This window comes from Excalfactoria chinensis, chromosome 3 (genome assembly GCF_039878825.1).
Source record: "Excalfactoria chinensis isolate bCotChi1 chromosome 3, bCotChi1.hap2, whole genome shotgun sequence".
Taxonomy (NCBI): Eukaryota; Metazoa; Chordata; class Aves; order Galliformes; family Phasianidae; genus Excalfactoria; species Excalfactoria chinensis.
The window spans coordinates 59620333-59636704 of NC_092827.1; the positions used below are offsets into that span (position 1 = coordinate 59620333).

General features: G+C 43.6%; 1 protein-coding gene across 1 annotated transcript in view; it reads right to left on the minus strand.

Moving 5' to 3' along the window:
- PPP1R14C (protein phosphatase 1 regulatory inhibitor subunit 14C) overlaps positions 1 to 15919 on the minus strand; it is a 52088-nt gene extending 36169 nt beyond the window's left edge. Inside the window, exon 1 of the mRNA XM_072331982.1 lies at positions 15527 to 15919. Within this exon, the coding sequence (XP_072188083.1) occupies positions 15527 to 15790 (264 nt within the window). The 5' untranslated portion in view covers positions 15791 to 15919. The remainder of the gene's footprint in view (positions 1 to 15526) is intronic.
- Positions 15920 to 16372: the final 453 nt, after the last annotated feature.

Genomic DNA, 16372 nt, shown 5'->3' on the forward strand with positions numbered 1-16372 from the left:
ATATGTAAGTGAAGTGCTTAGGCACATACAGTAATCCATGCTGCCTACAAGTGCTCTGGGACTTGTAACCCTGCTTAGTCCATCCACCTGCTCTGCATCCCCACATGCTTTACCTCATTTCTGCACCATGAGACTACCATCCAATTTGCATAAGTTTACTATTCACAAGAAAGTTTGTTCTGGCAGTGTTAAGAGCTCCACATTTTGGGAAGTGGAACTACAGGTAGTGAATAGAGGTGCTCTTCCAATTAAACTAGATGAATGAGGGTAACAACCTCTCTCACCAAGAAGTATTCATGTGACAACAGGCAAGTCATAACGTGACTGTTTCCATCTCTAGTGCGGATGAACTGTTTAGTTAGCCCTTAGTTCTGACACTTTTTTTATTATCCTTAGGGCACTTGAGACTGCACTTCAGAATCAAAGCAGTGTACACACTTACCTGGGAAACAGGAAAAATAAAATACTACCAGTAAATGTTGCACTAAACCCAACCTGTTTTAAAATCTATCTTGAACTTACTAGACTGTCCTCAACCATTCAGGCTTGAAGTTACATTAACAGGCATCTTCCTGTTGAACTGCAAATATTTTTTCTTGAGATGCATGTTTAATACTTGTAGTTAAATGGATCATTAGGACTGGAAATGCTCATCTCTTAGGAGATCAATAGGTTAGGATAAGTTTCTCTTTTCAAAGCTGCCATTAGCCTGCTGATAGTTTCCTTTAAGATACAACACAGTAGCAGCCAAGACTAGCTTACATTGCTAGAAAGACAATACATACTATCCAATTATTCTTCTCTCAGCTACATAAATCCTTGCAGGTCTGTTTGTACTCTGGATGTTAGGAAGATGCACATCAAAAACGAGTCTTCACAAAAAGTAAATGAGTAGAATGACACAAGCAGTCCCATCAGGGTGAAACAGCCACTCTGCTGAAACAACTGGATCTTTATGGATGCCTTCAAAACTCTCAGTCCATGGCATGCAGGCTAACTTCCACAGTAAGACTCATCCAGAACTAGAGCTGCACCCAAAAGGCCAAGCTTCTGACACTTGACCCAATAGTCTTAAGAAACACCCAGAACTGAATTCTTCCAAGCTGCTAATCAGACTTCATTAACGCACAGATGACTTCCTCTTTTTGCCTTGTCTGTGTACTTTGTCTTTTGGGGCAAGAAATTCCCCAACAAACTTTTAATGCAACTTTCTTGACATCGACTTTGCAACTGACCACTTGCAAAGCAGAAAAGCAGAAACCCAGATGACTACTAAAGGAAAGAATCATACAAATTGAAGTCACCATGAAAGACAAGCCACGGTAGGGAGACAGCCTGACACACTCTAGCTTCGTTGCTCTTATACCTAACACTGCAGCTGTGAAAATCAGAAGAGGAGAAAAAAAAGCTGCTTTTTCAAGGCACAGAAAGCCAGACTGCATTTCAGAAGTACATCTCTGTTCAGCTCTGTGGAAATAATTGCAAGTATAGTTCAGGTTCTGCCTTCTTATAAAGGTTAAAAAAAAAAAAAAAAAAAAAAAAAAAAAAAAAAAAAAAAGAGTAGAAAGGATGAGGAAATGTGAGGAAATGGTGACTGTCTGGAATAAAAGCATGAGCTGTAATATGGCAGTGAACAGGTCACTTTGAGACTACTGTTGAAGGACCACTACATTCTAACACTAACTGTTTGTACCATAGCTGAAGTACTAAGATTAAACAACTGTTAAGCTGGGCTCAGCAAGTGGAAAATTGCTTCTATTAAAAAATTTGCCTCATAACATTCCTCTCAGAGGCAAAGAGTGCAGAAAATCAGCTCATAAGTGTCCATTACTTTGTTTTTACTACAACCTGTAACTCAGACATTTGGACCTGGTATTTGCTGTTCCACGAAATGTCAGCAACAGTCTATCTTACTGAGCACCTGTCAACCACTGTTACCACTTCACCCATCAATGGTAAGATTAGAGCAAGTTGGTAACTACATAGGCATCCATGAAGACACCCACCTAGACCTTCTGCAAAGGAAGTTACAAGAAACACTGGACAGATTCCCTAGAAGCAATTGGGCACATCATGCCTCCCAGGACATATGTAGAGACATCCTCACTTAATCACAGAAATGCTAAGAGCTGCTGAGTGATCACATTATCTCCCCCTCTAATCTGCTACCACTGTTACTGTAGATTCTCCAATACTGCTGTTGCTTTAAACTTTATTCAAACAAGATCTCCTAAAATCCAAAATTCCAGTACCTACTTGTACTGCAACCTCTAGAGCAAGAGAAGCAAACACAGCTACCATCAGCCTCATTGTTCCAATAATCCATGGCTTCAGATGTTCCCTCTTCCTCTACACCTACAGCATGTACATTACTTTGAGTCTTTCAACACAAACAAAGAAGAGGAAGAAAAGCTGGGTCAGGAAGCCAGGGGCAGAAGAAGAAAGCATGTGTACTGAAGTACTTTTATTATTATTATTTTAATCAAATTAATACTTTTTTCTGACCATAATCCTACTGCCAGAAGCAAGCTAGCAGAGTTTATGCAAGCAGACAGCTACCCACATACCTGGACTAGAATTATTCAGTAGGGAAAGAAACAACATGGAAAAACATGGAGAAGGCAGGCAGTCTGCCATAGACTTCTATATTAATTCCACCACCTTCTCCTTACCTTTGTCTCTCAGCTTCCCATTTTCTCCTGGTCCTCATATGCCAACAGTTTGTTCAAGGGCAGCAGATATCCTTCCACTGCTTACTACAGAAATGTACAGAAGCAAGTTCTTGAGGAGTGAGGAGTATTTTCTCTCCCCTATTGAAAGACATGCTTGCAGACACTGCAGTGGAGAAATAGGTGGAAGAAGAGTGGGAAAACCTTCATCTTCTCCCAGCCCTATCAACAATTGCAGCGTTTTCACTTTCTAGGACAAGGGTTCCCAAAAGAGTTTCCAAATGCTCCATCCTCTTAACGCTTAAATTTCAGAGCAGTTCTTAAGGCAGATAGGCCCTTGTGGTATGCATTGTAAGTGGGTAAATTACCCCACAGCCACAGGCAGTCAAAGCAGGGATGTAACCAGCAGGTGGAGGTGTGGGCAAGACTCAACAAGGAGCAGCAGGTTAGCTGGGATTCCCATCATTGCTACTAAATTATGAAAAACAAGCGCCATAAGAAGTACAAGACCAAGCACCATAAGATTCTGAATTCTGAGAATTCCACAACCCACGGTGCCCATAATTCTGGCAATAAAAGTCAATTCTCTGTTATGATGACTGTAGCTCTCGATCATCTTTATCACAATGCCAAATAAAATCAATTGATGAGAAGAGGTAATCATTTTAGGATGCCAGAATACCTCTTTGCTCCTGCAAAAAGAACTGCCTGTAATAACACAGTACTATCAAGTATTCTATTCAGGTATAAGTTCAAAATACAAAAACAAAGAAAAATCTGTTCAATATAGTTGTTGTTTAATCTGACTGAAACCAAGACAACTACACTGAGAAAATAAAGAAACTTGCACTCTGCAGCTGCACTGTCAGTAAGCAGAGAGAAGGAACTGACACTCAGTCATGGAAATGCTTAGGCTCCATTTAGCCTTCTTGAGAACTAACACCAGTATTTTACTGTTTTCATAAGTGAACTGTTAAAACAACCTCAATTTATTAAAAATAAAAATATATATATAAATCTGTAACATGCTGGTTACAAAATTGTTGTCTAATGTGTGCATCTCTAAGGGAACCATTAACATGTGAAATTGCTAAACAAAGAACTAAATGAAGAAGGGGCACTGATCACAAACTACACTGAGCAGGGTAAGAGGGAAGCACTCGGCCCTTTTTAAGCATACCCATGACATGGATCTGATCTCAGCAAAACATTCATTAAAAATCAAGAGCTGTCTCCAGAGCAAATGCCTTGTGTTCTTGATTTAAAAATAGGACATGCTAAGTCTATGCATCGTTGTCACTTCTGTTAAACAAAACACTCCAAAGCAGATAGGGAGGACACGTCATGTTTTTTATCCTCATGCACTTTCGCACAAGGCAGAAATAGTTTGGTATTAGCAAACACACATTGTATTCCGAATCACTGTTATACAGTCATCCTGGAGCAGTACAGTAAGTTAAGCCATCAAGAGCTTACTAAACAGTGGCACTTTGAGGATTATGCCAGTGGGATGAATTTCCATGTAGATATCACAGGACATCCCTATCACTGCCTTATCCACAGTAGCACATCAATATTCGCCTCAGAATAATGGAAGCTGATATCTTCCCTGTAGTTTGTGCATAATCCTACATATGGGAAGAATGCAATAGAGAGAAGTCAGCTAAGCCCATGTTGTGTTGTTGCACCATAGAGAGGATATTGGTGAACCAGAGAAGCTGGAAAGAGGACTTATCACTTAGGAAAAAAAGTGCTTGTAAGAGCAAACTGTGCTACATGGAAGGAAATTATGAACTGGACAACACAGGAGGAACATCCAGAGCATTTCCTACAGTTTTCTACATACCTCATTCTTGCACTTTTGCACGAATAAGACTTTACTTGGAAATCACACACAGCATTTGGAACCGCTCTTCTAGCCTACATAAAGATCTTCACCCTTTTCAGAAGGGAATGAAGTTCAAACAGAAGTTAAGTTCCTAAGCATCAACCCAGCACTTCAGAGAAGCTCTGAGATTCACTAGCAACTTTCTCCTTCAGTCAGAACAGTGGCGTCATCTCCTAGCAGGATGCCTGACAACCTCAAATTTGACAGACTGACTGCTTTCTTCTCAGAGAAGGGGCGATAAAGACCCAAGGAACAGAATTCAAGGAAACATTTCAACCAAACAGAACCAACACCAGGCCTTTTGTGCCCTGAGGATTTATGCTAAGGCAATGCAATTAAGGTTTGCATCTTGGGACACTTCAAGGATTAATTACTCCAACAGATCTCTTGAGAGAGCAGGAGGAGATAATGTGAGACAAAGAGGACTCTAAATGGTCCTCCCCACCTCAGCTTCAGCAGTCCTGCCCAATTTATGTTAGCCTCGGATCCTCATTTTCTCTATCCTGAGAAGTTATGTATAAACTGCCTTCTACCACAAAAGTCCCACTGCGTGAGTACATCAAGTATTTAACACAACCCCTTCAGGTCCTTTCCAAGCCATTCTACGATTATATAATTTTTGTCTAAACAATCAAGCCGTTATTGGTTGAATAACAGACAGTTTTCCAGCACAAACATTTCTTCAGTCAAAAGTATTAAGTCATATCAGACTTGACAAGGGAGACAAGAAATCTGTCTTCTGTAGGAGAAAACTGTTTTATCCAGTGGTATGAAAACAAGCACTTGCACACACACATAGGAGCAACTTCTCATTGCAGAAATGTGGTTGGTAAGGGATCTGGAGAGATTTCCATAGTCTGCAGTAAGTCGTTCCTTCAAGGGGTGGTGTAGCAGCGTACCCTACACTGTGATGACAGCTATGCCTCCTCCCAGATACCAGTTTTGAGCAGCAGGCAAGCTGGGGACTTGCAGTTGATGCATTTTGGCTCTAGTCCACCAGTGTCAAGAGAAGTCAGCAGGAGTTCCAACATGTTCCAAAGCCGGCACTCCTCTTCCCCACAGGGCCAGAGACAACAGTTAACTCCCTGGGCAAGTCCCCAGACTGTTAATGATAAAGCATCGCCTAAGGATTTTTTAAAATGAATTTTATAAACTGCTTCAGATCTAGGGAGTGGAGAAATCTGCTGTGACCATTCCACCAAGAGTAACAGATCCCAGGAGAAGGGAGCAAAGACTGTGTGGCCACAGTGTCACTCTATTGTTCCTTTGAACTGTCAGCTCCCCAAAATGGATACTGGCACATATTCCTGACAACTTCTGCTCCCTGCAATCAAGGTGAGACAATCAATGGAGGTCTTTACATAAATGCTTTAAGTGGAAATCTAACAGGAACTTAAAAGAAGGAAGATGTATTCATAGATCAAATGAAAAGTGAGGCAGAGGAGAGAGACTGTTAAGGTGCCTTTCTTTTATGGAGGTAGTCCTAGAAGTCTCCACAGCAAGCAACCCAAAACAAGGCAGCCCTTGAATTACAAAGTGCAGGATGGACCTTGCTTCCTCATTTAAGTATATCTGCTGATCAGAATTACTTCAAGACCCCAAAGAAACTCTTCCACGTATGAGTTTGCACTTGATAAATGAATAGCAGTTGGACACCTGCAAGCAAGTCAAATCCTAGTCCTTTCAGCTCAAGGTTCAAACTAGGACTGCAACAACAGCTTCAGTTGAGGAGTTGAGATGTTCCTGGCAGCCAGTGAGCAACTTCCCACCAGCTCTTCCTCACACTAGTTTCTACATTCAAATAAGATTCAGTTTTCAACATGAAGAGGAAGAATTCAACCACAATCCAAACTCAGTAATTTTTTGTTAATTTTCTTATAAAGAAGACTAAGCAGTTTTGCCTCAGTACTGCCGAAACTAGAATACACAGTTTCACAAAAAATCTAAATAACCTCCATCACCTACCAGCAGCACAGCAAAACCAAGAAGCCTACAGAATTGTTCAGTTTATTCTTTTCTGACATAAAGTGCAATCCATGCTTCAGGTATTATCTTTCAAAATAGAAATCAATCAACTGCAAAAGTTCAAGGCATCCTTTATGTTTAAGGTACACAGGCTGCTCTGAAAGCCATACCCCTCATCTTACTCTGTTGGCCCCACAGTGTAAGAGGTGGATGTTGGTGGTATAGGCAGTAGAGGCTGAATCTTCCCACCAACGTTCCATCAGATTTTGTTGCCACGCGACAGATGGCAGCAGAGGGGCAGTATGGCAGAATAGTTACTGATATGGAAGTATGTGTAAAGGAAGTGTGTGCCACTGAATTGCTCCATGTAAAAAAAGTGGCACCTACTGACACTCGTCACCACTTGCTGAACACTTTTGGTGACCATACAGTGGATGTACACACAGTGAGGCAGTGGGTGGTGCATTTCAGCAATAGAGACAGTGGGTCACCTCCACTGTTGCAGATGTTCACAAGCAAGACACACAGACTTCTTTTTACCAGTGGTGAAAATGTACAACTCATGGTGATGAATGTGACAAAAAATATGTTTTGTAGCTGTGAATTAGCTCTATCAAATAGCATTATTGTGCTCTTCATACCTCATAGTTTCCAGGAAGCATTACTTTTGGAGCAACCTATGTAAGTGTATCTTATTGTTATATATCAAAAGCAGAACAAATCATGTATATTACACTAAATTTATACACCCACTTCAAAGCTAACATCATATATTTTCCAAGTATTGTTAAATTAATTCTGTGAAATATTAGCCAATACATTTTTCCTGAAGTCTGCAGACTTCTGTTGTAAGGTAACAAGTGGCCTACAGCACAGTCACTGCCTCAATACTCATATCTTTCTACTGTGACCATCACTTGACCCTAATGATAATCAGCATAGGGACAGATGATAAAATGTGTCTACAATCCATTTAAAGCTCATCCCAGAGTGAGAGTCCAGGCAAGACCACCCCAAGCAAGCACAGGTCTGTCTGTGTCTTTTTGTAATTCAGGAAAGAAGAGAGAGAGCCTAATTCCTTATGGATGTAAAATATATATTTAATCCCATACAACAAACTGAAAGAAACTTATAACTGAGTTGCTCCATTAAAAAAAAAACTATATGAAATGCAAACAGCTTATTTGCAAATGAGAAGGCAGGCTCTGTGACCTAAGAGATCCTTCCCAATTCTATCTTCCAGAAAGTAATCCTATTAAGACAGTGCAACACAAGGATTTTCATTAGGCATTCACTGTGCTATCACTTGCATTTGTGATATCCAACACACAGGAACAAAGCTTGTGATCTCCTTGTTAGCATCACACTCAGAACTGTCCTCCATCCAAAAGATGTGTCACTCAGTGCACAAACCAAGCATTTAGACCCTTGCCATTATGCCTCTTTAAACTAAAGCTCTTTTTGTTCTAGATTTGCTCCACATGCAGAACCATATTACACTGAGTTAATTAAGCTATCAACAGTATAATAACTAAAGATCTATAGTACAGGTTATTTTTTTCTAGGTTCAGATCTACTAGATCTGTACTACTGATTAGTATCACATGCATTAAAAAGATACAAGATGCCTTCCAGGCCTGTGATCTGTGTGATGCCTCAAAATAGTTTAAGATACTGCGTTGAACTCATTTCCTAGAATAGATACCATGCTCCTTAGGGGGAAAAGAAGTAACAACTCTGCTCAAATGAGAGCTTCAGAACTAAACACTTATCACTTCAAAGACCATTTGATTTGTTTCAGTGCTCACCTCTGCCCAAATGGTTCCTCATTCCAAGTTCTTTAACATGTTAAATTTATTCTACCTTTGAAATGCAGTCATACTGCCACTGTATGGACTGCATTCAATTAAGACTTTTGTCCTCCCCTTCTCCAAAGTGATTAACTTCTGGAAATCCTGACTTGGATAATTCCACATGTCACAGTGCTTCATGACAGGCAGCCAAAAGCTGCAGTGACACAGATGGATGGCCGTGTGTAACCTACTCAATTTGTGCTGTCAAAGAGAAGTTTCTAGAGTTAGACAGAGGGAAAGAAAATAAAAAGAGAAAGGAAAAAAATGAGAACTAGGACTTACACTACAGGCAAGACACAAGGCTGCTGGGAGAATGGATTGATATTGCTGCTGTTTTATCACCTGTGGTAACAAGAGACAAGGTGACCATAACTCAGACTGAAGGAGGCTAGAGACGGGACAGTATGTTTTGTCACAGGCATTTTCTGCACTCTTAGAGAGCTGCTTCAGTTTACAGATCACATGTGGTAGCATACGCTACAAAAATGCACTACAAAACTTGATGGATCTGGAGCCAAGTGCTGTGCCTTTTCAAGTGGATGGACACATCCTAATCAAGCAGGAATTCAGCCAGACTCTGCAAGGTACAGACCACTAGAGAATTAGTTAAGTCATATGAGAACCCCAACTACCATAATACTTGTGAAATTAAGTTCTATTTCAAGTAGAACATCTTTTAATGTAGTTTCGACACCTACTCAGAAGCATTCACTATGCCTTTTAACAGGAGGCAGATGCACCATGAAATGCATATTTTCCTCATTTAAACAGGGCTATTTTTGTTTCAGGCATTTGGTTCTGTAGCACAGTTCAGATCAGCTAACACAAAGCCCTGAGAATAACAGGAGGCACCATTTTGCCCTGCCGGAGTACAGGGATACAAGTGTGTTCCATGTCCTGCAACAAAGCTCAACATAACCAGCTCCCAGCTAACTGGGGACAAAGCATCCATGTTGTGGTTTAACTGTTCTGCAAGCACAGGCACATCCAGGCTAGACTCAAGTCCAAAAGGAACACAGGTTGAGTTTGTGTGACAAACCTGAGCAGGAGAAAAGGGTAGGCCAACAATTCCCCTCTCTCCACGTCAGCTGTTTGTTCAGTGCATGAACTGTAGAGTTTACAGCTGTTTTTGTTGTGCTTATTTTAATCCACATTCTTTTCCCCCCATCTCTTCACTCACTCATCATCCTGGATAATCAAGCACTGACTACACAAATTGATTTGCCTAAAGGCAGAAGAGTCTTTGTAGTCACAACGGTTGGAAGATACCATTTATAAGAAGCACGATTATGAAAGGTGATGTAAGCAATCAATTATTTCTTTGCTTCATCATAAAGCAATCACACCCACACCTCCAGCAAAGAGACTGGTTCGATCTTGAATGAAGAGGGAAAGAACAAGACTTGATATGGAATAGCTGATGGAAGATGAAGATTTGTGTTGTAAAGCTTCTAAATTAGCAGCCACAAATGTTGCTGCCACTTAAAGAATGAACCACGACATTCAGACTATACAGAGCTCAAGCAGTCTGAAAAATCACAGAATCACAGAATTGTAGGGGTTGGAAGGGACCTCTAGAGATCATCGAGTCCAACCCCCCTGCCAAAGCAGGCTCCCTACAACAGGTTGCACAGGTAATTTTCCTGGACTCCTTGAGACGTAGTGTCAATTTTGCATTTTAAAAAGATGAAGGTAGCTGAATGGTGGTACATTTCCTACTAGATTAGGGTCTTCAGAACATAAGATTAGAGCTTAAACAGCACTTTTAGAGACAAAGGGCTCCAGCCCCACTGCCAGCAGGTGGCTGGCACCTTAGCAGGTACTTAATTCCACCCTCTCTGAAAGCAGCAGCATGCATTTTACAAGAGATGTTTTACGGCTTCATGCAAGCTATGAGCCACTTTGGGTCTCCTATTTTCCACTCTTGGGACTCTTCAAATAACTCTCCATAGCTGCTACACGATTTCTGCTATGCCAGCATTGCTGCGTTCCTTGCAGTTCTCTGATTATAGCAACCTTTGCACTGCTCTGGCTGCTGAGCAGAGTCTCTGTCCTCAAGAGTCTTCCATGGTTCATGCCGTGGAGCTCTGACACCAGTAATAATAGTCCAAAAGAAATAACTTCGAATTTAAGCAACGTGATGAATTTCTAAACACTTTACTCCTATGCATCAAAATTGTCATTCTCATTTTCCTAAAGGAATCCTTCACTATACTCGTTACTCACAGGCTTATTTTCAATGGACAAGCCTCCCTCCTCCTTTTCTCTAATTCTCAGGCTCTTTCCACTTGTGATCCCTTTGGAAATGAGTTCACACACAGTTACCATTTGTGAAGCCTTTTATCCAAGTCAGAGGAAGTCCATTCACAGAGCCAGTCAGCAAGTTTGTGGCTGTGGTGTTTCATTTGGTGGATTTCCTTACAAACACCTCTGTAAGAAACGAGTCATAAATCTCAAACATTACCTCACAGAAGCCTGATGAATAAGTAGTATCCAATCACACCATGACATCCACACAACTAAACGGCAGCCTCAGCTGCATGCTGAGCACACTGTTCTGGAAATACTGGTGTGCCCTGATAGAGGAAAAAGGAAAGTATTTGTCCCTTATACTCTGCATTCTTCCCAACCCAAAGCAAACCAGACCATCAGCAACTCTGGCAAATGCCTCAGCTGCACAGGACTGCGCAGAGCCACAGACTGCTATGAACAGGCTGGAGAAGGCAGTAGATGCCATGCATAAGGTTGGTAGCCCATTTATATACAGTCTCAAACAGCTGGGAGAGAGCTGCAGCAGAACCCATCGGGTCACAGAATGTCTGTATGGATGTAGCTACAGAGGAACTGATACCCAGGACAGCATCTCATTGTTCTGCATAAGCAGCACTGCTCTCAGAAGACCATCAATACTCAGTCTGCAACTTGATTCAGTACTGAAAAAAATATTTTGGGAATTGTCAAGGCAATTTGTTTAAAGGCAAGGTTAAGTGTCTAGAGCCTACCTTGCAAAAACCCATCCTTTTCAGAAAGCCTGATAAGAGGCAGAGCGCACACCTTTCCTGCAACCCTTCCTTAACATTGACACTACACCATCAGCTTTTACCACTGCAGCCAAAAGATGTGCGTGGCAGGAAGGGAAAGGGAGTGCCAGGGAGTTCTCACTTTTGTGATCTACTTCTGCAGCCTAAATAAGGGCCTTCCTCATTTTCTCCCGTCTAGCACCAAACAGCTTAAAGTCAAGCACGTACAGACTGGCAGACTCTGACACTACACCAGACAAGCTGCTGTCCTACGTGTATTCCAGCAGCTCCACAAAGAAAGTGGCCAAATAGAGTACTCTCCCAGAGAGAGCCCAAGGGAAGGAACATCAGTCCATGCAGGAATGAGTTAAATGGTTCCCTTCCCTCCCACTCCTACCAATATCTTTTATTTTTAAACTAATGGCCACAATGATTGGCCCTGCCAACTTGAAACCCCTCACCCAGCTGAGGGCTTTAAGCCATTCCTGTCCTTATGGCACTCACATATTAGGGAGTAGAAAAGAATCTTATGCAATGACAATCTCCAGTCTGGCACAGCTCTTTGCACTGAAATAAAGTGTTTGAGGGGCTTTCACAGGTAACCTCCCCAGCCGTCATTTCTTCTAGAAATTTTAAGCAGAAAATTCCATATGTGTAAGCTGAACTGGAACAGAAAGGGTGTGAACTGGAACATAATTCCCTGTTACTTCCAGCCTGAGATCACAGCCTACGCTAAGCACTGGTAGCCATACATGATTATAGACTACTCTAATAAAGTAATTGATTACCCAATACACTCAGCAACAGCTTATGTTAGAAGGAACTTCTAGCATACAAAACCTAAGGGCTCGTTTGATTTGTACATCCACATCTCTACATTAAAAAATACTTAGCAACAAACCCATAGGTCAGCAAAAATCTTTCTTCATTGTTTATTAATGTTGCATAAAATCCATACATCCTTCGTGCTCTTATTCCATCAGCATTCTGCCATCTATAGCAAATGCTGTACTCATGAGTAGACAGTACCACTGGGCATAGTGATGTACTTGAAAAGCTAAATGGCTTCTGGGGACAAATCTATTTGCTTCTATAATATTTAAAGTAGTACAAGTCTGATAGGTGCACACAAGGTAAATCCTACTTCTGGAAATCTAGGCTGTGATCACTTACGTTCTGACATACAAGTTGCAAATCATTGCAGAACGAATGGCGATGATGAAAGTTGCTCTCTGCAGCATTATTTAGCAATCCTTGAGCAATAATGAGTTTAGCCCAAAACATGAAGCATCTGGGAAAACTATTTTTAGAAACAACATTCCAAGTCAAGACTGACACTGAAGTCAGTTCAAGCCCTGCGATTTAAGCACTGCATTTTCAATGCACTAATTTGAGACTGCATCCCCATCACACAAAGGAAGATTTTGTAGCCCATTCATTTGGGGTTTTTTTTTATTTTTGTGGGGGGCTTTTGTTTGTTTGTTTTAAAATGACAGCAGCTCTGGGAGCAGCCAGCCAGCCCAAGGCTTCCACCTGAAGCCTTTGTCTTTAATATGCTAGGCGGGCAGGGGCTGGTGCCAAATCCTGCTGAGGAGACTCTGGTCCCACTGAAGTTCACAGCCATGATAACCCTTCACCATTCACATTGGTCTCTATCCATAGAAACTGCTTCCTGTAGAAGCAGCCTTATCTATGGTTGGTATTTGTATCATGCATCTGTGGCTGCCATCAGAAACCACCTTGAAAAGTTCCTTCTAAAGAGTATTCCACAAGCTTCATTACCCAATTTGGCATCTAATTTTAAAAACTATACCTGCTAAAACCAAGATTCACTTGGAAAAAAAAGCACACAAACAAACTTATCTCCTTAATCCCTAACCTCATCTGCTAAACACTGTCACCAAGCCAAGACATGCTCACAAGCACATAGCTGATGTAACTTGCAAGTACTTGAGAAACTATGAATACACATCCAGATCTGAGTAAAAGGAATCTTCCAGTAAGTGTCCATTTACCAATAAACCTTGGTATAATTCAGCAGAAAATATTACTTAAACAGCAAACAGTAGGGAGGTGCTACATTTATTCAGTCCCACAGACACCCAGGACTCTGCTGCCCTGCAAGTATCCTCCACTTTCTTATTTATATTCTTCCCAGCAATAGAGCACATCGCTCCCTATAAACAGCTTTGGATCAGGATAGAGGCAAAAAGCAACACCTGTTAGCTCTTTCAGGATTAGTAATTTCATGGCTATTTCTGACACTCTTGAAGATTTGAGGTTATTTCAGAACTGAAGTGTCATCACAGCAAGGAATTCATGGTAGATCCTTCACAGAAGGTGCGATTCCCACAATGCCTCCCAATTTGCAGACAAAGTTATCAGCTCTGCATAGGCGATGAAGTTTCAGCATGAGAGTTGGATACATAAGCCTAGAAGTAAATCGGGTAGACTCCAGCAATGCATCTTCCATTAAGTTGCTATCGCCTTTATTCACTATATTCATCATGCACCTTCAGCTTTATTTTGACAGCATATTAACTGCTTGACCTTTTCATACTGCCATCAGTGCTGACACCAGTCAGAGTTCCACCGTGACAGAAAAGAGCTTAAGACCTACACATTTTGCCCTCAGTCTTCAAAGCTATAAACATCTGTTGTATCAAACCATTTCGCCCCCCCCACACCCCCCATGTAAAAGACATACTTGAAAAGGAACTCTAAAAAAAAAAAAGAAAAAATAAATAAAACTCCTTTTAAGCAATAATATATTATTTCCATCTTAATGGAGAGCCCTCCTATTTCAGTTGGAGTTAACACCAACGGTGAGGAAAAGGCTCAAAGGTGTATTCTTCAGACATTTGTACACAACAAACCAGTTATTTTAATGCTGTAAAGAACAGCAATAGCTCCCCAGGACCTTGGCTTAGTCCAACGTGACACCCTTCTTTGTGAAGAACTACACCCACGTGTTAAAAGCACACAGCACATTGCCCAAACAGGCTTCGTGTTTTGAGCAACACGAGCCAAACGAGAGGCAAGAGATGCAGCAAGCCAGCTACTGACCACATCATCACACAGAGACACTAATCCACCAGCTGCAAACAGATGTAAGTACTTCTGACCTCAAAGAATTCCTCACGGCCTACAGGTTGCATGGCTGCAAAGGCAATTCACACCAAGATGATAAGTAACAGCTGCTCGTTTTTAAACCGATTTCCATTTATATCTTTCCTTCCCTTAGTTCACAGATGCAAACAGTTACAAAGGTTCCACTGGTCACGTGCACATTTTTGATGAGGGCAAACGTTTCTGACAAATTTGCTGATAAACTGGTTTTGAGATGGAAGGGAGCTTCTTTGTATGCTGGCTATCAAGGCCCAGTCACTTGGACCCTCACCTCCTGGCTGCTAGGCTCTCCCCTGACTCACCAAGTCTCACCTGGAGCCCAGAGGTGAGCTGCTGGCTCTGGGGACGTGAGCTGCAAAGCACATTTTGCTCCAACAAACCTCCCTTTGGAAGTCATTAATGAAGGTGAATTAGACACTACTGATGGGAAAGCCTCAGCTCCGACTGAACATTCTGAGCCTTCATAACAGCAAGTACTGGGGAGAGGGAAGGGGGAGAAATAGGATGCCCTGGGGAGTAGAGCTAGATTTCCAATGAAGCTTTGACAAAGCTCCTTTCCTTACAACTGTTACTATGCCTCTGAATAATCTTGAAAGCCCTCCCGTGCACACATCCTCTACAGAAGAAGATTCAAAGACAGCGTTGACATTCACGACTTACACACGGTAAGTACGGCCATATCGGCGCTCGCAGTTCCCCACTCTCACGACCTTCCTTCCATCTGCTCACCGAAGCCCACCGGCAGCGCCCACCGCAGCTGCGGGCGGGGACAGGGCAGGACGCGGAGCGCCGCCGGCCGCCCCTCACGACCCCTTCCTCCCCTCACGACCCCTTCCTCCCCTCCTCCCGCCCCTGCCGCAGCCGCCCCCGGGGCGCCCCTCTGCGGGACGGGGCTCCGCTCCGAGGACGCCGCCCGGAGACGGCGGTGGGAGGTCCCGGTGCCCGCGGCGGGCGGGGGCTCTGCGGCAGGCGCGCCGGGCAGCCCGCGCCGCGTCTCCGCACCTGGCAGCCGTAGAGCTGCCCCAGCTGCTCCACGATCCACTCCTCCAGCACCAGCCGCTTCCGCAGCTCCTTCCGATCGTATTTCACCGTCACTTTGCCCTGCTGGTGGCGTCGCTGCTGGACCTGCACCGCCGCCGCCGACACCGCGTCCTCCCGCCCCGAGCCTCCGCCGCCGCCGCGGGGGCTCTGAAAGAAGACGCGGCCCCCGCTGCCGCCGCCCGCCGCCGCCGCCGCCGCCTCGCTGCCTCCGGTCGCCACCGACATGCTCCGCTCCGAGCCGAAAGGCGCCCGCCGCTACCGCCGATCCGCCCGTGCCGCGTCTGGCTGGCTCCCCCGCACCTGCCGTTTAAAGGCTGGCATGGCACGGAGGATCGGCCGGCCCCGCCGCGGGGAGGGATGTGTCGGAGCGGGGCGGGGACAGCAGCTCCGCGAAGGGGCGGCACGGACGGGGAGGGAGCGGCACGGCCCGCCCCCACGGCTGCCGGCTTGCCCGCTGCTGGCCCCGGGCCTCGGGCTGTGGGCTTTCGGGGGTTTTGTTCCGAGGAAAAGCTCGTGCTGCCCGGCCGAGCGCACTGCGGTTGTCGGTGTCGCCTATCTGCATGCCATCGTTTTCTGCTCTTCGGGGCAAGGGGGCCGGGGGGTGTTCGGGATTTAAGGAGGAGGGGGGGGAGGGTAGTGATTCCAGGGCAGTGAATCCAAATAGAGAGCAAATATTGCAAGCTCTCAGCAGTTCCTGTAACAATTAGCCATCGGAAGATGGCTGTAGTTCTAAAAGCCACCATTTAGCATCAGCGTGACGGCACCCATTTAGCGGCAGTGATTTATTTAGTGTGGCAACTCCAAGTC